The sequence below is a fragment of the Drosophila nasuta genome, chromosome 2L, assembly GCF_023558535.2.
Source record: "Drosophila nasuta strain 15112-1781.00 chromosome 2L, ASM2355853v1, whole genome shotgun sequence".
In the NCBI taxonomy this organism is placed as follows: Eukaryota; Metazoa; Arthropoda; class Insecta; order Diptera; family Drosophilidae; genus Drosophila; species Drosophila nasuta.
In genome coordinates this window covers 8,106,085-8,126,846 of record NC_083455.1, presented here as the reverse complement: position 1 = coordinate 8,126,846, position 20,762 = coordinate 8,106,085, and the positions used below count along the sequence as shown (strand labels likewise).

Sequence of the window (20,762 nt, the reverse complement as noted above, 5' to 3'; positions counted from 1 at the left end):
AAGGGCTTAAATGTATATTTGATAACTAATCGAATTGTCTACTTAAATTGGGGAACAGTTTTACAGTATGTTGATGCGAGCGCATTGCTAAGTGAGAGGCACACCTCCGCTCCGCCGACCGAAAAGCACTCAAAGCTTTTTCGCTCACTAGCAATGCGCTCAGTGCGTAAGAATGCACTCAAGCTCCAGTGCTCTCAGCATCTCTCTCCCACAACTCACCACCGCTGAGCCGCGCTCAGCATAGATCGCCGAAATGCCGTCGGCTTTTTTCCATGGGTTAGTTACAAATCTCGTCTATTGTAAATCGGTACAAAACCCCCCAATTTCTGTGCGCAATAATAACCCGCCAAGTCTAAATAAACTAATTATATATAGTGAAAAAACCGCGAGTGTTTTTATTTTCGGGAAGGAAAATACTTTGGACACTTTTCAGCGCCGCCACAAACATTGGTCCTTCGAGCCGGATCATCAACAATATATTTTTCATCGTTCCAGTTTTACATCCGCAGATAAGTGCCACTAGTTTTTGCTTCTTTCCTATTCCTTCTACCACGGTCGTCCGCCCCTCCATTCCGCCATATTGCGCAAAAGTTTTTTCCATAGCTTTTGCCAATTGACTTCTTTGTTCTTCGGACGACCTTTTCTATGGTTTTTTTTGCCTAATCACATTTATAATTAATAATTATATTTGTTTTTTCCGCCAATCGCGTACGTATGTATGCATGTGTGTTTTTCTTTTTTGCAAGTGCAAGTGCAGTGACAAGTGTAAATTATCCAAAGAGAATCATTTTTTAAAGTGCGAGGATTATATATTGTATACTCCATACATATATAATCATACGAATTAATTAACTTAAATCCAAGTTGTGTACCAGAATTTCGTTTTGCTTAATTCTTGTCCGTTATTTCTTGTACGTTTGTATGTCGCGGTAATTGCCGACATACATACATACACACATATTTCGGTGCACTCTCTTTTGTCCGCAAGCGCACCGGCTTGCAGCCGCGCTTGCTCTCGCGCTCTCTCAACACACACACACGCACTCTTGTGCATTCGCTGTTTGTCCGCACTTGCTCTCGCTCTCATTTGTGTTACATACAAATATACGTGCATTTCGCTTGCTTAGACGTTGGCAGCGCAGTGCAAGCACATACATACATACGTACATACTGTTGTGCATGCTTAACCGCGTGCATAAGTACTTCTACGAGTGAAGTAATAGATTGGCAGGGCAGCGGTAGTCGCACTCGACATACCCTACCCTTTCCTTTTTTTTTGTTTCAAGTGATTTATTTAGTGTGTGTATTTGAGAGCAACTCCCAGCTCAAGTGTCGGTGTATAGGCTACCTCCAGCCAGTGTCCACACATACATAGACATACACACACACATACACACACCTACATATAATCACAATTATACGTCCACCACATCTCCATATTTAAATACATAAATAATTTTTGTTGTTGTTTTTTTCTGTGACAATTTATTTATTATTTTTCCATCCAGCGCTTTTTTAACCACATTTGTGTTTTTTCCAGCGTATTGCATTTTCGTGGTATTTTTTTCTTATTTTCGTGTCTTTTTGTTCTTGTTTCCGACAATCGTTCGCTTGATTGTCGCGGGAATTTTCCCCCGGCCCCCTTTGCGTTCGTTTCCTGTGTCCGCAGTCCGTACCCATTTGGGGTACAAAATACCTCAGCACTACCTGTGGTATTTTTTTCCAGTATTTTTATTTGGTATTTTTCTTTTACTAGTTGCTACGTGCCTTTCATTTCGTTTCCATCTTCTGGGCCGTTTCGGATATATAAAAAAACCAAGTTCCATTTGGTATTTTTTTTGGTATATTTTCTGTGATTTTCTGGTTTTCTAACCAGCGGCTTCCTACCTTCCGTGCGTAGCATGTCAACGGGCAATCCCGATAAGACTAAAACTAGACTGTCCGTGCCCTCTACTAGCGCCGCTAGAGTTTCGCCTAACCCCTGTGCCTAGATCCAAGAAGGACTCGGCTCTTCGTGCATCCAGCACATCACCGATCCCCGCACGGTCAGCTAGTGTTTCGCCCATTTCCGGCACCAAGCCTCTGATCCTCGTGACCAAACCTCCGTCGGTTCCTTCGACCAGGGCTGCTTCCGTCCCAGTTCCTCGGCTGCCAATTGTTACGCGTTCTCACAGCAAAATGGCACACAATGTGGTAGACTCGGCATTGAATAAGTTCATCGCCGCGACTGACCGTGTCAGTCACTTTGCGTCGCGACTTAACAATGCTTCTACTGACAGCGCGTCCCTGTACACGTGCCAGGTCCGGAGGGACCAGATGCGTGCCTTGTGGGACAAGGTCGAGAAGGAGTACGAGGCTTGCTCCTGCGTCATGTCGGATGAAATGACGACAGACGAGTTGCCTACCATTCAGGCAAAATATGATTACTGCTATATTCTCTATGAGCAGTGGTCCGCTCAGCTAAGTGAGCAAATAGCTGATGCCTCCCAGGCCATCACTCCCCGTACACCCGTACAACCCCAAGCCGTGCCGTTCGTGTCCACAGGGTGTCGCCTACCTCCGTGCGACACCGAAGTTTTCGGAGGCGATTACACTCGCTGGCCCACCTTCCGAGACTTATTCACGGCTATCTACATCCGAAATCCTAGACTGTCGGAAGTTGAGAAACTTTTCCATCTCAACTCCAAGACCAGCGGTGAAGCCCATGCCATTGTGTCAAAGTCTCCTTTGACCAATGAAGGGTTTCAGTCGGCGTGGTCCAGCTTGACTGAGCGTTTTGAGAACAAACGGTTGCTCGTGAACAGTCAGCTGCGTATCCTTTTCAATTTGCCCGCCATTGGGCAAGAGTCGGGTGCAGCCATTCAAGAGTTGCAGAGCACCATCCAAGGGTGCTTGACGGCCTTAGAGCACTCAAAGATCAACACGGAGAATTGGGATTGCATCCTGGTTTTCCTGTGTTCTTCGAGGCTCCCAAATTGACCCTTTCTCTTTGGGAACAGTCCATACAGAATAAGAGCGACGTTCCAACGTGGGCTGACATGAACGCTTTCCTTCTAGAACGGTATCGCACCCTAGAAGCGATAGCGGAAGTGTCAGCCAGCACGAGCGCTCCGACGGTTCCACGGGCCTCACGTAAGGAGGCCCCCCGTCGCCAAGCAGGTAAACTCCTTTGAGAGTCGGGTAACTTCAAAAACCCAGTCCTGCAAGTTGTGTTCCCGGGAGAATCACCCGATTCGTTTGTGCCCTCGTTTCCTCCAGATGGGTATCAATGATAGGGTCAATTATATAAAGCAACAGAAGCTGTGTCTAAATTGTTTCGCACGAGGCCATATCCTGGCCGAGTGCACAAGTGCGCACAGCTGCTTTACTTGCAAGGGTCGTCATCATACACTCTTGCATCGAGTGAGCCCGGCGCCGACAGTCACAACCCCCATTCCATCTCATATACAGTCCACTTCCACCCAGTCAGCTAACGTCCAATCTTTCGTGGCAGTTAACACACAAGGTGTTCTGCTCAGCACAGCTGTCATTCACGTATGCCATCTCGGCGTCCGTTATACAGCTCGGGCTCTGATCGACTCCGGATCAGAAGCCACCTTCCTCTCAGAGAAGTTGTTCAAGCGCTTGAGGATGCCGTATACATCCGTGCAAGCCCGCGTTTCTGGGCTGACACAAGCTGTGGCAGCCCAGCCCCGAAAGTTTTGCCAATTCTTAATTGGCTCCCCGGTCAGACCCGATTTGCAGATCGAGGCGTCGGCGTACGTCCTCCCCCCAGTTAGCGGGGAATCTGCCCTCATGTTCCGTCCCACAAACACTCCTCGAAAATCTGCCCAGCATCCAGCTGGCAGACCCCAAATTCTATGAGAGTTCGCAGATTGATGTGCTACTAGGCGCTGACATCCTCCCGTCCATTCTGCTCGGCGGCTCTCACCCTAACTTTTGTGGGACCCTCCTCGGTCAAGAGACCATTTTCGGTTGGATCCTGACTGGCCCTGTGTCGGGATCCATTTCAAAATCCATTTCGTCCTTTTCAGCTCGACTGTCCGTCGAGCGAACTCCGCCATTGGAGGAACTCCTCTCCAAATTTTGGGAGGTGGAGGACCTGCCGGCTAGCCCAGCAAAAGAATCTGACCTTTTTTGTGAGGCTAACTTCAACGCCACGACCGTGCGAACCTCAACGGGTCGCTACATGGTCACGCTCCCATTCCGCGATCCTGGTCACGTTGACCTGGGTCACTCGAGGGCTATCGCTCTCGCTCAGTTCCTGAGAAACGAGAGCCGTTTAAAGAGGAACGACTCTCTGAAGGAACAATATGACTCCGTTATTCAAGAGTATCTGGATTTGGGTCACATGACTCAAGTCCCCCCATCCAGTTCCGGCAACTACTATTTGCCGCACCACGCTGTTCTCAAGCCCGACAGCACCACCACAAAGCTCCGCGTTGTATTCAACGCCTCCAGCCCGACTTCAAACGGGAAGAGTCTGAACGACATCCTCCACACTGGGCCAATCCTTCAATCCGACCTGACCATTCAAATCCTGAAATGGAGGTTTTCAAGTTCGTCTTCAACGCTGACATCACCAAGATGTATCGGCAAATCCTTGTGGATCCCAACCACACCCGGTTTCAAAGGTTGCTCTTCCGTACTCCAGACGAGAAGTTATGCGACTTTGAACTCAACACAGTCACCTTTGGGTGAACTGTGCTCCGTACCTGGCTATCCGCGTTCTGCATCAGCTTGCGAGTGATGTTCGCGACCGGTACCCCCTTGCTAGTGACATCATCGCCAATTATATGTACGTTGATGACGTCCTAGCAGGAGCTCACACTAAGCAGGCTGCGGTGTCTGCTATAGATGAGCTTCGAACAGCGCTCGAGTGCTGGGTTCCCTTTGCGTAAGTGGACCTCGAACTCGAAAGATGTGCTGAGAAGAATCCCTAAGGATCACTTGCTCTGTGCAGACTTCCTCGAGATCGACGAAGCTAGTGTCGCAAAGACGCTAGGCATTCGTTGGCGGGCCACGTCCGACGAGTTCTTTTTCGTCACCGCCGAGATGGTGTCCAAACCATTTTTCAGTAAGAGAGAAGTGCTGTCGCAGATCGCCAAGTTGTTCGATCCTGCAGGTTGGCTTGCTCCTGTGGTCATTTGGGCCAAGATTTTTATGCAAGAAATCTGGAAGCAAGAAATCGGCTGGGACGACTCCTTACCGGCGGATCTCACAGAGCAGTGGATCAGTTTTCTGCGGAACTATTCGTCCTTGCAGGACATCCGCATTCCTAGATGGACCAACTACGCTCCCGGCGCAAAAATCCAATTCCACGGGTTTTGCGACGCCTCTCAAAGCGCGTATGGAGCCGCTCTTTACGCACGTGTGGAAACAGGTGGACAAGTGTCTGTGAGCCTTCTAGCAGCGAAGACTAGAGTTGCACCTATCAAGACGGTCTCTACCTCGTCTTGAGCTGTGCGGAGCTCTCCTGTTGGCAGAATTATCCGCCGCCCTCCTACCACATTTTCCCACCCCCGACGCTGAGACGTACCTGTGGACAGATTCCACTATCGTTCTGGCATGGTTGGACAAGCAGCCATGCAAGTGGACCACTTTCGTGGCGAACCGAGTGGCCAAGATTCACTCGGTGAATGGCACTTGGCAGCATGTTCGTTCCGAACACAATCCAGCCGACCTGGCAAGCCGCGGTGTCTCGCCGCAAGAGCTACTGGGCAGTCGCCTTTGGTGGCAGGGGCCCGAATGGCTGACGCACTCACGAGCGCAGTGGCCTTCACCGGTCATTGGGCTCGATACTGAATTGGAGTGTCGAGCGGTGAAGGTCCATGCAGCGCAAGTCCTATGTGAGGACTTCCTCGACCGTTTCTCCAGGTTCGATCGAGCGCTCCGAGTGTTTGCGTATGTGCGAAGGTTTGCCCAGCGTTGCCGCCAACCCAAGGTCTCGTTTCCAGAGACGCTCAGCTCTCAAGAGCTTGCAGAAGCTCAAGAGAGGCTGATTGTACAGGCTCAGAATCGGGTATACGCGAAAGAGTGTGCTTCCCTCCGGTCCCATAATCGTCTAATCGGGTCAAGCGATATCCTAAGCTTGAATCCGTTCCTTGACAAGCAAGGTGTCCTGCGTTCGTGTGGACGCGTAAGAGCGTCCACCTCCTTATCCTACGACGAACGGCATCCAATAATTCTCCCGTTCGGCTGCATGTTCTCACGCCTCCTGGTTTCCTTCACGCATCAAGTCTCCCTCCATGGAGGCAACCAATTGGTGATGCGGCTGGTCCGAACCAAGTTCTGGATTCCCAAGCTAAGGAACTTGGTGAAGACAGTGATTAGTGCATGCAAGACCTGTGTGATTCATCGCCGCAAGCTCCAGTCGCAGTTGATGGGTGATCTCCCAAGCGCCCGGTCGACTTTTCGCGACCTTTCACTAACTCCGGAGTAGACTTCGCCGGTCCCTTCGACGTCAAGAGCTACGTCGGACGGGGCTGCAAGATTACGAAGGGTTACGTATGTGTCTTCGTGTGCTTCAGCACGAAGGCAATCCATCTTGAGGCGACCACGGATCTGACAGCGGAAAAGTTCTTGGAAGCTTTCTCCCGATTCGTGGCACGGCGCGGGTGCCCTCTCCACATGTACTCTGACAACGGGAAAACGTTCGTCGGAGCCTCCTCCATTCTCTCCAAAGAATTTGTGGAGAGCACCCGCAACCTGATTGTCACCACTCACAGCCATCAAGGTCTTGCATGGCATTTCAACCCACCTGGTGCCCCTCACATGGGGGGTCTCTGGGAAGCGGGCGTCAAGAGCTTCAAGACGCATTTCTACAAGACGGTTTCCTCCGTAAAACATACGTTCGAGGAGCTTTCCACCCTCCTATCTAAAATTGAAGCGTGCCTCAATTCGCGGCCTTTGACTCCTATGTCAGAGGATGTGAGCGACTTGGCGGCACTTACTCCCGGTCATTTCCTGATCGGGGGTCCGCTACTCTCCATGGCGGAGCCAGAGTCCAGAGAGGATGTGGAGTCCATCCGCAACCGCTGGCAACGGCTCAAGGCTCTCCATCAGCATTTCTGTGTGCGATGGAAGAACGAATATCTGAAGGAATTGCATAAGCGGAATAAGTGGCAGTCACCTTCACGCGATCTCCAAATCGGTGACATGGTGGTCATCAGAGAGGAGAATATACCGCCACAAGAATGGCGCCTCGGGCGTGTGCTGACCGCTTGCCCAGGCGCTGATGAAAGGGTCCGTGTGGTTGACATCCAGACGTGTCGTGGTGTTTTCCGCCGACCAGTTGCAAAGCTGGTCCTCCTTCCTACGGGACACGCGCTCTGAGTCACCTATTCTTCTCTCTACTGCCATCCACTATCCTGTGGTTTCCTCTTCCGGCTTAGGCAATTCATCCCGCGCCATGTTCTTCATTTAATCTATTGTTTTTTGTTCTTTTTCTCTTCCTTTTGTTTTTTCGCCTTTTGGTTTCATCCCATTACAGTTTACCATGGCGTTCTCCAGAAGATCATCCTGCACCCTGTCCGACGGAGTGAGCTTGCGAGGGCTCTTCTCGCCAGCGCGCTCCCTTTCGCCTCCGATTGCCGGCTCTCCGCCGAGGCAAGTCGCCCCGATGGAGTCCGAGCCCTCTCCAGCACCGGTGGCACTGGTTACTCCGCGCGGAGTTTCCGTGCCTCGCCGGGCCGCCCCTCAGCGGGGTGAGTATGTGCCTCCCGGCACAAACTCGTTCCGCTGTAGGGTGTGCCGCGGTGTCCACGCGCTGCGCAAATGTCCACGGTTTGCCCAGCTGACGCCAGAGAAGCGGCTCCGGGCAGTACTTGTAAATAAGTACTGTCCCAACTGCTTGGCTCATCAGCACTCCGGGGGCACTTGCCGCAGCGGTGGACGGTGCAGGCATTGTGGTGAGGACCACCACTCCATGCTGCACATGCGAGACCCTAAACCCAGGCAGCGGTTGGCGCGACGACCGAGGGGCCGACGCGACCACCCGGCGCCCACCAGAGGAGGACCATCGTCATCCCGGATGGACCGGCCCACTTCCCCACACACCAGGCCCGTGCCTAGCCCCGCCTTGTCATTGACGGCACTACTCCAGTGCAAGGGAGTCAGTATTCTCCCCACCGCGGCGGTCTGGCTAGCCACGGGGAAGACGGCCTTCGAGGCGCGAGTGCTCATTGATCCGTGCTGTCCTGTAAGCCGCATCAGCGAGTCGATGGCAGTGGCCATGGGCCTCTCCATCACTCGCGTGGGCGCAGAAGGAGTGTGCACGGCAACGTTGCGCTCCAAGACGTCACCCATGAGCCGGGAGGTCGTCTTCAAAACTGATCCGCAGCTCCATACAACGACGCCCGCCAGGACTGTCACTCCAGCCGGGCCCAGTTCTTTCAGTAACCTCGTGTTGGCTGACAAGGACTGGTTCCGCTCGGCATCGATCTCGGCAGTCTTGGGGGCTGATGTTTACCCTGATGTCGTGCTACCGGGTATCCTCCCGGGCCAAGGCGGACTGCCTATGGCGCAGAATTCCACGCTGGGCTGGATTCTGTCCGGCACGTGCTACTAGGTGTTCCGTTGCAATCCCAATATTGCAAGGGGGGGAGAATGTTGATGCGAGCGCATTGCTAAGTGAGAGGCACACCTCCGCTCCGCCGACCGAAAAGCACTCAAAGCTTTTTCGCTCACTAGCAATGCGCTCAGTGCGTAAGAATGCACTCAAGCTCCAGTGCTCTCAGCATCTCTCTCCCACAACTCACCACCGCTGAGCCGCGCTCAGCATAGATCGCCGAAATGCCGTCGGCTTTTTTCCATGGGTTAGTTACAAATCTCGTCTATTGTAAATCGGTACAAAACCCCCCAATTTCTGTGCGCAATAATAACCCGCCAAGTCTAAATAAACTAATTATATATAGTGAAAAACCGCGAGTGTTTTTATTTTCGGGAAGGAAAATACTTTGGACACTTTTCAGCGCCGCCACAAACATTGGTCCTTCGAGCCGGATCATCAACAATATATTTTTCATCGTTCCAGTTTTACATCCGCAGATAAGTGCCACTAGTTTTTGCTTCTTTCCTATTCCTTCTACCACGGTCGTCCGCCCCTCCATTCCGCCATATTGCGCAAAAGTTTTTTCCATAGCTTTTGCCAATTGACTTCTTTGTTCTTCGGACGACCTTTTCTATGGTTTTTGCCTAATCACATTTATAATTAATAATTATATTTGTTTTTCCGCCAATCGCGTACGTATGTATGCATGTGTGTTTTCTTTTTTTGCAAGTGCAAGTGCAGTGACAAGTGTAAATTATCCAAAGAGAATCATTTTTTAAAGTGCGAGGATTATATATTGTATACTCCATACATATATAATCATACGAATTAATTAACTTAAATCAAGTTGTGTACCAGAATTTCGTTTTGCTTAATTCTTGTCCGTTATTTCTTGTACGTTTGTATGTCGCGGTAATTGCCGACATACATACATACACACATATTTCGGTGCACTCTCTTTTGTCCGCAAGCGCACCGGCTTGCAGCCGCGCTTGCTCTCGCGCTCTCTCAACACACACACACGCACTCTTGTGCATTCGCTGTTTGTCCGCACTTGCTCTCGCTCTCATTTGTGTTACATACAAATATACGTGCATTTCGCTTGCTTAGACGTTGGCAGCGCAGTGCAAGCACATACATACATACGTACATACTGTTGTGCATGCTTAACCGCGTGCATAAGTACTTCTACGAGTGAAGTAATAGATTGGCAGGGCAGCGGTAGTCGCACTCGACATACCCTACCCTTTCCTTTTTTTGTTTCAAGTGATTTATTTAGTGTGTGTATTTGAGAGCAACTCCCAGCTCAAGTGTCGGTGTATAGGCTACCTCCAGCCAGTGTCCACACATACATAGACATACACACACACATACACACACCTACATATAATCACAATTATACGTCCACCACATCTCCATATTTAAATACATAAATAATTTTTTGTTGTTTTTTTCTGTGACAATTTATTTATTATTTTTCCATCCAGCGCTTTTTAACCACATTTGTGTTTTTCCAGCGTATTGCATTTTCGTGGTATTTTTTCTTATTTTCGTGTCTTTTTGTTCTTGTTTCCGACAATCGTTCGCTTGATTGTCGCGGGAATTTTCCCCCGGCCCCCTTTGCGTTCGTTTCCTGTGTCCGCAGTCCGTACCCATTTGGGGTACAAAATACCTCAGCACTACCTGTGGTATTTTTTTCCAGTATTTTTATTTGGTATTTTTCTTTTACTAGTTGCTACGTGCCTTTCATTTCGTTTCCATCTTCTGGGCCGTTTCCGGATATATAAAAAACCAAGTTCCATTTGGTATTTTTTTTGGTATATTTTCTGTGATTTTCTGGTTTTCTAACCAGCGGCTTCCTACCTTCCGTGCGTAGCATGTCAACGGGCAATCCCGATAAGACTAAAACTAGACTGTCCGTGCCCTCTACTAGCGCCGCTAGAGTTTCGCCTAACCCCTGTGCCTAGATCCAAGAAGGACTCGGCTCTTCGTGCATCCAGCACATCACCGATCCCCGCACGGTCAGCTAGTGTTTCGCCCATTTCCGGCACCAAGCCTCTGATCCTCGTGACCAAACCTCCGTCGGTTCCTTCGACCAGGGCTGCTTCCGTCCCAGTTCCTCGGCTGCCAATTGTTACGCGTTCTCACAGCAAAATGGCACACAATGTGGTAGACTCGGCATTGAATAAGTTCATCGCCGCGACTGACCGTGTCAGTCACTTTGCGTCGCGACTTAACAATGCTTCTACTGACAGCGCGTCCCTGTACACGTGCCAGGTCCGGAGGGACCAGATGCGTGCCTTGTGGGACAAGGTCGAGAAGGAGTACGAGGCTTGCTCCTGCGTCATGTCGGATGAAATGACGACAGACGAGTTGCCTACCATTCAGGCAAAATATGATTACTGCTATATTCTCTATGAGCAGTGGTCCGCTCAGCTAAGTGAGCAAATAGCTGATGCCTCCCAGGCCATCACTCCCCGTACACCCGTACAACCCCAAGCCGTGCCGTTCGTGTCCACAGGGTGTCGCCTACCTCCGTGCGACACCGAAGTTTTCGGAGGCGATTACACTCGCTGGCCCACCTTCCGAGACTTATTCACGGCTATCTACATCCGAAATCCTAGACTGTCGGAAGTTGAGAAACTTTTCCATCTCAACTCCAAGACCAGCGGTGAAGCCCATGCCATTGTGTCAAAGTCTCCTTTGACCAATGAAGGGTTTCAGTCGGCGTGGTCCAGCTTGACTGAGCGTTTTGAGAACAAACGGTTGCTCGTGAACAGTCAGCTGCGTATCCTTTTCAATTTGCCCGCCATTGGGCAAGAGTCGGGTGCAGCCATTCAAGAGTTGCAGAGCACCATCCAAGGGTGCTTGACGGCCTTAGAGCACTCAAAGATCAACACGGAGAATTGGGATTGCATCCTGGTTTTCCTGTGTTCTTCGAGGCTCCCAAATTGACCCTTTCTCTTTGGGAACAGTCCATACAGAATAAGAGCGACGTTCCAACGTGGGCTGACATGAACGCTTTCCTTCTAGAACGGTATCGCACCCTAGAAGCGATAGCGGAAGTGTCAGCCAGCACGAGCGCTCCGACGGTTCCACGGGCCTCACGTAAGGAGGCCCCCGTCGCCAAGCAGGTAAACTCCTTTGAGAGTCGGGTAACTTCAAAAACCCAGTCCTGCAAGTTGTGTTCCCGGGAGAATCACCCGATTCGTTTGTGCCCTCGTTTCCTCCAGATGGGTATCAATGATAGGGTCAATTATATAAAGCAACAGAAGCTGTGTCTAAATTGTTTCGCACGAGGCCATATCCTGGCCGAGTGCACAAGTGCGCACAGCTGCTTTACTTGCAAGGGTCGTCATCATACACTCTTGCATCGAGTGAGCCCGGCGCCGACAGTCACAACCCCCATTCCATCTCATATACAGTCCACTTCCACCCAGTCAGCTAACGTCCAATCTTTCGTGGCAGTTAACACACAAGGTGTTCTGCTCAGCACAGCTGTCATTCACGTATGCCATCTCGGCGTCCGTTATACAGCTCGGGCTCTGATCGACTCGGATCAGAAGCCACCTTCCTCTCAGAGAAGTTGTTCAAGCGCTTGAGGATGCCGTATACATCCGTGCAAGCCCGCGTTTCTGGGCTGACACAAGCTGTGGCAGCCCAGCCCCGAAAGTTTTGCCAATTCTTAATTGGCTCCCCGGTCAGACCCGATTTGCAGATCGAGGCGTCGGCGTACGTCCTCCCAGTTAGCGGGGAATCTGCCCTCATGTTCCGTCCCACAAACACTCCTCGAAAATCTGCCCAGCATCCAGCTGGCAGACCCCAAATTCTATGAGAGTTCGCAGATTGATGTGCTACTAGGCGCTGACATCCTCCCGTCCATTCTGCTCGGCGGCTCTCACCCTAACTTTTGTGGGACCCTCCTCGGTCAAGAGACCATTTTCGGTTGGATCCTGACTGGCCCTGTGTCGGGATCCATTTCAAAATCCATTTCGTCCTTTTCAGCTCGACTGTCCGTCGAGCGAACTCCGCCATTGGAGGAACTCCTCTCCAAATTTTGGGAGGTGGAGGACCTGCCGGCTAGCCCAGCAAAAGAATCTGACCTTTTTTGTGAGGCTAACTTCAACGCCACGACCGTGCGAACCTCAACGGGTCGCTACATGGTCACGCTCCCATTCCGCGATCCTGGTCACGTTGACCTGGGTCACTCGAGGGCTATCGCTCTCGCTCAGTTCCTGAGAAACGAGAGCCGTTTAAAGAGGAACGACTCTCTGAAGGAACAATATGACTCCGTTATTCAAGAGTATCTGGATTTGGGTCACATGACTCAAGTCCCCCCATCCAGTTCCGGCAACTACTATTTGCCGCACCACGCTGTTCTCAAGCCCGACAGCACCACCACAAAGCTCCGCGTTGTATTCAACGCCTCCAGCCCGACTTCAAACGGGAAGAGTCTGAACGACATCCTCCACACTGGGCCAATCCTTCAATCCGACCTGACCATTCAAATCCTGAAATGGAGGTTTTTCAAGTTCGTCTTCAACGCTGACATCACCAAGATGTATCGGCAAATCCTTGTGGATCCCAACCACACCCGGTTTCAAAGGTTGCTCTTCCGTACTCCAGACGAGAAGTTATGCGACTTTGAACTCAACACAGTCACCTTTGGAGTGAACTGTGCTCCGTACCTGGCTATCCGCGTTCTGCATCAGCTTGCGAGTGATGTTCGCGACCGGTACCCCCTTGCTAGTGACATCATCGCCAATTATATGTACGTTGATGACGTCCTAGCAGGAGCTCACACTAAGCAGGCTGCGGTGTCTGCTATAGATGAGCTTCGAACAGCGCTCGAGAGTGCTGGGTTCCCTTTGCGTAAGTGGACCTCGAACTCGAAAGATGTGCTGAGAAGAATCCCTAAGGATCACTTGCTCTGTGCAGACTTCCTCGAGATCGACGAAGCTAGTGTCGCAAAGACGCTAGGCATTCGTTGGCGGGCCACGTCCGACGAGTTCTTTTCGTCACCGCCGAGATGGTGTCCAAACCATTTTTCAGTAAGAGAAGTGCTGTCGCAGATCGCCAAGTTGTTCGATCCTGCAGGTTGGCTTGCTCCTGTGGTCATTTGGGCCAAGATTTTTATGCAAGAAATCTGGAAGCAAGAAATCGGCTGGGACGACTCCTTACCGGCGGATCTCACAGAGCAGTGGATCAGTTTTCTGCGGAACTATTCGTCCTTGCAGGACATCCGCATTCCTAGATGGACCAACTACGCTCCCGGCGCAAAAATCCAATTCCACGGGTTTTGCGACGCCTCTCAAAGCGCGTATGGAGCCGCTCTTTACGCACGTGTGGAAACAGGTGGACAAGTGTCTGTGAGCCTTCTAGCAGCGAAGACTAGAGTTGCACCTATCAAGACGGTCTCTCTACCTCGTCTTGAGCTGTGCGGAGCTCTCCTGTTGGCAGAATTATCCGCCGCCCTCCTACCACATTTTCCCACCCCGACGCTGAGACGTACCTGTGGACAGATTCCACTATCGTTCTGGCATGGTTGGACAAGCAGCCATGCAAGTGGACCACTTTCGTGGCGAACCGAGTGGCCAAGATTCACTCGGTGAATGGCACTTGGCAGCATGTTCGTTCCGAACACAATCCAGCCGACCTGGCAAGCCGCGGTGTCTCGCCGCAAGAGCTACTGGGCAGTCGCCTTTGGTGGCAGGGGCCCGAATGGCTGACGCACTCACGAGCGCAGTGGCCTTCACCGGTCATTGGGCTCGATACTGAATTGGAGTGTCGAGCGGTGAAGGTCCATGCAGCGCAAGTCCTATGTGAGGACTTCCTCGACCGTTTCTCCAGGTTCGATCGAGCGCTCCGAGTGTTTGCGTATGTGCGAAGGTTTGCCCAGCGTTGCCGCCAACCCAAGGTCTCGTTTCCAGAGACGCTCAGCTCTCAAGAGCTTGCAGAAGCTCAAGAGAGGCTGATTGTACAGGCTCAGAATCGGGTATACGCGAAAGAGTGTGCTTCCCTCCGGTCCCATAATCGTCTAATCGGGTCAAGCGATATCCTAAGCTTGAATCCGTTCCTTGACAAGCAAGGTGTCCTGCGTTCGTGTGGACGCGTAAGAGCGTCCACCTCCTTATCCTACGACGAACGGCATCCAATAATTCTCCCGTTCGGCTGCATGTTCTCACGCCTCCTGGTTTCCTTCACGCATCAAGTCTCCCTCCATGGAGGCAACCAATTGGTGATGCGGCTGGTCCGAACCAAGTTCTGGATTCCCAAGCTAAGGAACTTGGTGAAGACAGTGATTAGTGCATGCAAGACCTGTGTGATTCATCGCCGCAAGCTCCAGTCGCAGTTGATGGGTGATCTCCCAAGCGCCCGGTCGACTTTTCGCGACCTTTCACTAACTCCGGGTAGACTTCGCCGGTCCCTTCGACGTCAAGAGCTACGTCGGACGGGGCTGCAAGATTACGAAGGGTTACGTATGTGTCTTCGTGTGCTTCAGCACGAAGGCAATCCATCTTGAGGCGACCACGGATCTGACAGCGGAAAAGTTCTTGGAAGCTTTCTCCCGATTCGTGGCACGGCGCGGGTGCCCTCTCCACATGTACTCTGACAACGGGAAAACGTTCGTCGGAGCCTCCTCCATTCTCTCCAAAGAATTTGTGGAGAGCACCCGCAACCTGATTGTCACCACTCACAGCCATCAAGGTCTTGCATGGCATTTCAACCCACCTGGTGCCCCTCACATGGGGGGTCTCTGGGAAGCGGGCGTCAAGAGCTTCAAGACGCATTTCTACAAGACGGTTTCCTCCGTAAAACATACGTTCGAGGAGCTTTCCACCCTCCTATCTAAAATTGAAGCGTGCCTCAATTCGCGGCCTTTGACTCCTATGTCAGAGGATGTGAGCGACTTGGCGGCACTTACTCCCGGTCATTTCCTGATCGGGGGTCCGCTACTCTCCATGGCGGAGCCAGAGTCCAGAGAGGATGTGGAGTCCATCCGCAACCGCTGGCAACGGCTCAAGGCTCTCCATCAGCATTTCTGTGTGCGATGGAAGAACGAATATCTGAAGGAATTGCATAAGCGGAATAAGTGGCAGTCACCTTCACGCGATCTCCAAATCGGTGACATGGTGGTCATCAGAGAGGAGAATATACCGCCACAAGAATGGCGCCTCGGGCGTGTGCTGACCGCTTGCCCAGGCGCTGATGAAAGGGTCCGTGTGGTTGACATCCAGACGTGTCGTGGTGTTTTCCGCCGACCAGTTGCAAAGCTGGTCCTCCTTCCTACGGGACACGCGCTCTGAGTCACCTATTCTTCTCTCTACTGCCATCCACTATCCTGTGGTTTCCTCTTCCGGCTTAGGCAATTCATCCCGCGCCATGTTCTTCATTTAATCTATTGTTTTTTGTTCTTTTTCTCTTCCTTTTGTTTTTTCGCCTTTTGGTTTCATCCCATTACAGTTTACCATGGCGTTCTCCAGAAGATCATCCTGCACCCTGTCCGACGGAGTGAGCTTGCGAGGGCTCTTCTCGCCAGCGCGCTCCCTTTCGCCTCCGATTGCCGGCTCTCCGCCGAGGCAAGTCGCCCCGATGGAGTCGAGCCCTCTCCAGCACCGGTGGCACTGGTTACTCCGCGCGGAGTTTCCGTGCCTCGCCGGGCCGCCCTCAGCGGGGTGAGTATGTGCCTCCCGGCACAAACTCGTTCCGCTGTAGGGTGTGCCGCGGTGTCCACGCGCTGCGCAAATGTCCACGGTTTGCCCAGCTGACGCCAGAGAAGCGGCTCCGGGCAGTACTTGTAAATAAGTACTGTCCCAACTGCTTGGCTCATCAGCACTCCGGGGGCACTTGCCGCAGCGGTGGACGGTGCAGGCATTGTGGTGAGGACCACCACTCCATGCTGCACATGCGAGACCCTAAACCCAGGCAGCGGTTGGCGCGACGACCGAGGGGCCGACGCGACCACCCGGCGCCCACCAGAGGAGGACCATCGTCATCCCGGATGGACCGGCCCACTTCCCCACACACCAGGCCCGTGCCTAGCCCGCCTTGTCATTGACGGCACTACTCCAGTGCAAGGGAGTCAGTATTCTCCCCACCGCGGCGGTCTGGCTAGCCACGGGGAAGACGGCCTTCGAGGCGCGAGTGCTCATTGATCCGTGCTGTCCTGTAAGCCGCATCAGCGAGTCGATGGCAGTGGCCATGGGCCTCTCCATCACTCGCGTGGGCGCAGAAGGAGTGTGCACGGCAACGTTGCGCTCCAAGACGTCACCCATGAGCCGGGAGGTCGTCTTCAAAACTGATCCGCAGCTCCATACAACGACGCCCGCCAGGACTGTCACTCCAGCCGGGCCCAGTTCTTTCAGTAACCTCGTGTTGGCTGACAAGGACTGGTTCCGCTCGGCATCGATCTCGGCAGTCTTGGGGCTGATGTTTACCCTGATGTCGTGCTACCGGGTATCCTCCCGGGCCAAGGCGGACTGCCTATGGCGCAGAATTCCACGCTGGGCTGGATTCTGTCCGGCACGTGCTACTAGGTGTTCCGTTGCAATCCCAATATTGCAAGGGGGGGGGGAGAATGTTGATGCGAGCGCATTGCTAAGTGAGAGGCACACCTCCGCTCCGCCGACCGAAAAGCACTCAAAGCTTTTTCGCTCACTAGCAATGCGCTCAGTGCGTAAGAATGCACTCAAGCTCCAGTGCTCTCAGCATCTCTCTCCCACAACTCACCACCGCTGAGCCGCGCTCAGCATAGATCGCCGAAATGCCGTCGGCTTTTTTCCATGGGTTAGTTACAAATCTCGTCTATTGTAAATCGGTACAAAACCCCCCCAATTTCTGTGCGCAATAATAACCCGCCAAGTCTAAATAAACTAATTATATATAGTGAAAAAACCGCGAGTGTTTTTATTTTCGGGAAGGAAAATACTTTGGACACTTTTCAGCGCCGCCACAAACACAGTAAATTAAGCAGTTACTTTGTAAACGCTTTCAAAGTGCATTTTACACGATATCGTGATAAAGTGCTCTCAGACATGCAAATTACTTTGGCTCGTGAGATGCGAAACTAATTACATTTGCCAATTGTGCAAATTGCATGTAAGGTAAGAGTATCTTCTCAGGACTTTTTCGCTGTCTGCCAAGGACTTTAATTTATCAAAAGGTCCTCAAACGGCAGTGCAGGTGTGAAAAAGAGTTTATTAGGGCAAAAGTTGAGCATTTTCACAGCTGCCATCGCAGAACGCAGAGAGCAGAGCAAAGAAAGTTGATTGAACTCAAAGATGAAGTTAATTAGCTTGAGTATGGGGCAAGCACAGTGAATAGGTGAATATAGGTGACTAGGCGAGCAGACGGCTGTAGCATCTGTTACAAATGCCCATCGATAAAATCGACAATTTATCGCCTTGTGCCAGGCAACGAGTGTCAACAACTAAAAATATATACTTACTCACATATATGGCCCGTTGATAGAAACACATATACACATGTATTTATGGTATTTATTTAGTAATTTATTCATGTCTGGCAATGCGTGGCACATGCCACATGTTGTCAGTTCGCCTGACTGCGCTTTGTTTAGCTGTCAGTCAGTCTGACAGTTGTTTAAATCATATATAAATTTTATATGTGCTATATACATTTATTTGGGCAAATTGATGGCAGGGACATCGATGCCATTTCCCAAATAATATTAAGTTGGTGTCGAAGTTGAAATGGAAACACCTAGCGTAGAGTTCATTGAATGGTTTATCAACTCGATTGCCTCCTCTTACTTTGACTGCGGATATACATCTCAATTGGGACGGAGAGAGATAGAGAGCCTTTGAATTATGTGGCAAATCCAATTGGGAAATCAAAGGCGCGCATAAAATTGCATTAGCTGTGTGAGCTGTGGCTTCGTTCTCTAGTTCTATCGCTTGAGTGTGGCACGTGCCCCATAACGGGGCAAGGCCAAAGTTATGCATATGCATTTACCATTTCACTTTTTTATTTGCCTTTGCCATTCTCCATTCTCCAATCTCCATTCTCCACTTTCAACTTTTTCTACTTGCAGTGCAAAAACTCTGAGTGCTAGTTCAATTTGCAATTTGCTGCGGCTCTGATTTGGCAAATTGTTTGGAGGAAAAACAAAAGGCGAAGACGATCCAGCTTAGCCCCAACAATCCAACAAGCCAACAACTTCTCCACACACTTTACCTACGGCGCAATTTATATTGCCAGGCACTTTGACTCCTCCTTCTACTTCTTTTCTACTCCTGCTCCTCCTCCTCCTCCTCCTACTCCTCCATTTTTCCTCTTTCTTCGCTTCGCTGTAGCAATTGTGTCTGGCTGCGATTCCGGCTCCTGCAGCGACTGTTTGTGTTCCGTTCAAAGGTTGAAGCGTAGTTCAAATTGTTTGCCAGCTGTTTCACAGCAACTCCACTTTTAATTTTTTGCTTTCTTTTTCCTGGCTATTTGATCTGTGATTGAGCTCAATGAGCAAATAAACTTGTGGCTCTGCTCAATTGAGTGCTGAATCCCACCTGAAAGGTGAATGAGCTCAATACCTTGTTCACAGTGTTTTCAATACCTCTCTCACTTATTATCTGTTGCTTCTTGCTCCAAGCTTCACAGTATTGAATGCAACGATAATCCGGTAATTAATTACTTCTTTCTTCTATTCTGTTACTATCGATTGTCAACATCCTACGAATGTATTCATATTTTTTGCACGCAGGAATGGCTTGTATAAACATAATTTCTATATTGACACAATAAAGTATTGGGTTTTTTTAATATTACATAATTTCAAGAGAGTCCAAGTTAGCTTCATAATTGATAATTAAAGGTTAACTGTAAAATAGTAAAATTGTTTGTAATTTGAAATTTTATTGGAATTAATTTTTATATATGTTATTACAATTTCTCTAATTTATATATTTTACATGCTTAGCTAACATATATTATATTAGCTTATGGCAAAAAATATTTGAAATAATTAAAAAAATATTATGATAACAAATATTGTGGAAAATATGTGAAAACTCTATTATTTACTCGTTATGCAGTGATTTATTTAATTGATTCTTGTGATTAAAAAAGAACACAAATTAAATGTAATCTTGATCGCATATTGACTGTGAATTGTGCAATAACCTTAAATTATACAACATTCAAATATAGACACAAATAATGTTGTTTTAATTTAATAAATTCTATTGACAGTTTGTTTGGCAACAGTAACTAACAGTCTCTGGCTTACAAATTAAATCCCATGAATGTTGAACAACAGCAAACACAACACGGACACACACTCTCACACACACACACGTATGCAGACAGGCATATCCGTTTCCCCTTTGACCTTGCGTTGGGCATAAACAAGTTAAATCCAATAAAAACATTTTGTTTAGTGAATTTATTTTGTAAACGACCTTGTCAACAGGATGATGAACACGTTTTGCAAATATTTACGCACAACTTGTCTGGGTGTGCCAGCATATGAGTAAGTGTGTGTGTGTGTATGTGTGTGTATATGATACACACATTCAATATTTATTTTGGCTGCGTAGGATGAGCCTTGCTTCTAGCCAGAAAGGACTGGCCGTGATATAAATTTAATTCAATTAAGAGACTCGGCCAGTTTTGCCTTTAAAAGTGACTGCCATGCCGAGAAAAGGTCAGGGATAGGTACATGGTGATAGAGACACAGAGAGAGGAATGTAGGGGGAAATGCAATGTCACAGGCAGTACAATAACAACAAAACCCCATTAACATTTTCATGGAAAAACTTTGTGCTAATTGCATTTATGGCACAAAAACCTCAAAGTTCAAAATCAGTACCAAAACAAGTAAGAAAGCTACAGTCGAGTGTACTCGACTGTGAGATACCCGCTACCCATTTTGAATAAAAGAAATATATTTTGCGGTATTTTCTAAAAATATACCGAATATACTGCAAAAATACTAAAAATATACCAAATGGTTTATTTGGTATATCGACATAGTACCGCATTCAAAATATACCATAGACGGCACAATATACCAGATTGTCAGCCAAAGCAACTAAGACGCCTAGTAAGTAGGCGTTTTTGCCCATACAAAAGTATTTCTTTAATAACTTCGACAATTTTTATCTGATCGCAACCAAATTTTCAGGAATCATAACTACTATAGTAGTTATTGTATATACCAAAATTCGCAACTCTAGCTGTAAATTTACGCTTGTTA

General features: G+C 49.6%; 2 protein-coding genes across 2 annotated transcripts; both read left to right on the top strand.

Moving 5' to 3' along the window:
* The first annotated feature begins 4,857 nt into the window (after positions 1 to 4,857).
* LOC132785394 (uncharacterized) lies at positions 4,858 to 7,335 on the top strand. Its single transcript, XM_060791482.1, has 3 exons — positions 4,858 to 5,397; positions 5,462 to 6,386; positions 6,443 to 7,335. The coding sequence occupies exons 1-3, from the start codon at positions 4,858 to 4,860 to the stop codon at positions 7,333 to 7,335; spliced, it is 2,358 nt and encodes a 785-aa protein (XP_060647465.1).
* Positions 7,336 to 10,705: 3,370 nt separating this feature from the next.
* LOC132785383 (uncharacterized) lies at positions 10,706 to 15,858 on the top strand. Its single transcript, XM_060791471.1, has 6 exons — positions 10,706 to 11,178; positions 11,585 to 11,659; positions 12,089 to 12,283; positions 12,357 to 13,906; positions 14,074 to 14,910; positions 14,966 to 15,858. Exons 1-6 carry the CDS (start codon positions 10,706 to 10,708, stop codon positions 15,856 to 15,858), a joined length of 4,023 nt encoding a protein of 1,340 aa, XP_060647454.1.
* The last annotated feature ends 4,904 nt before the right edge of the window (positions 15,859 to 20,762 follow it).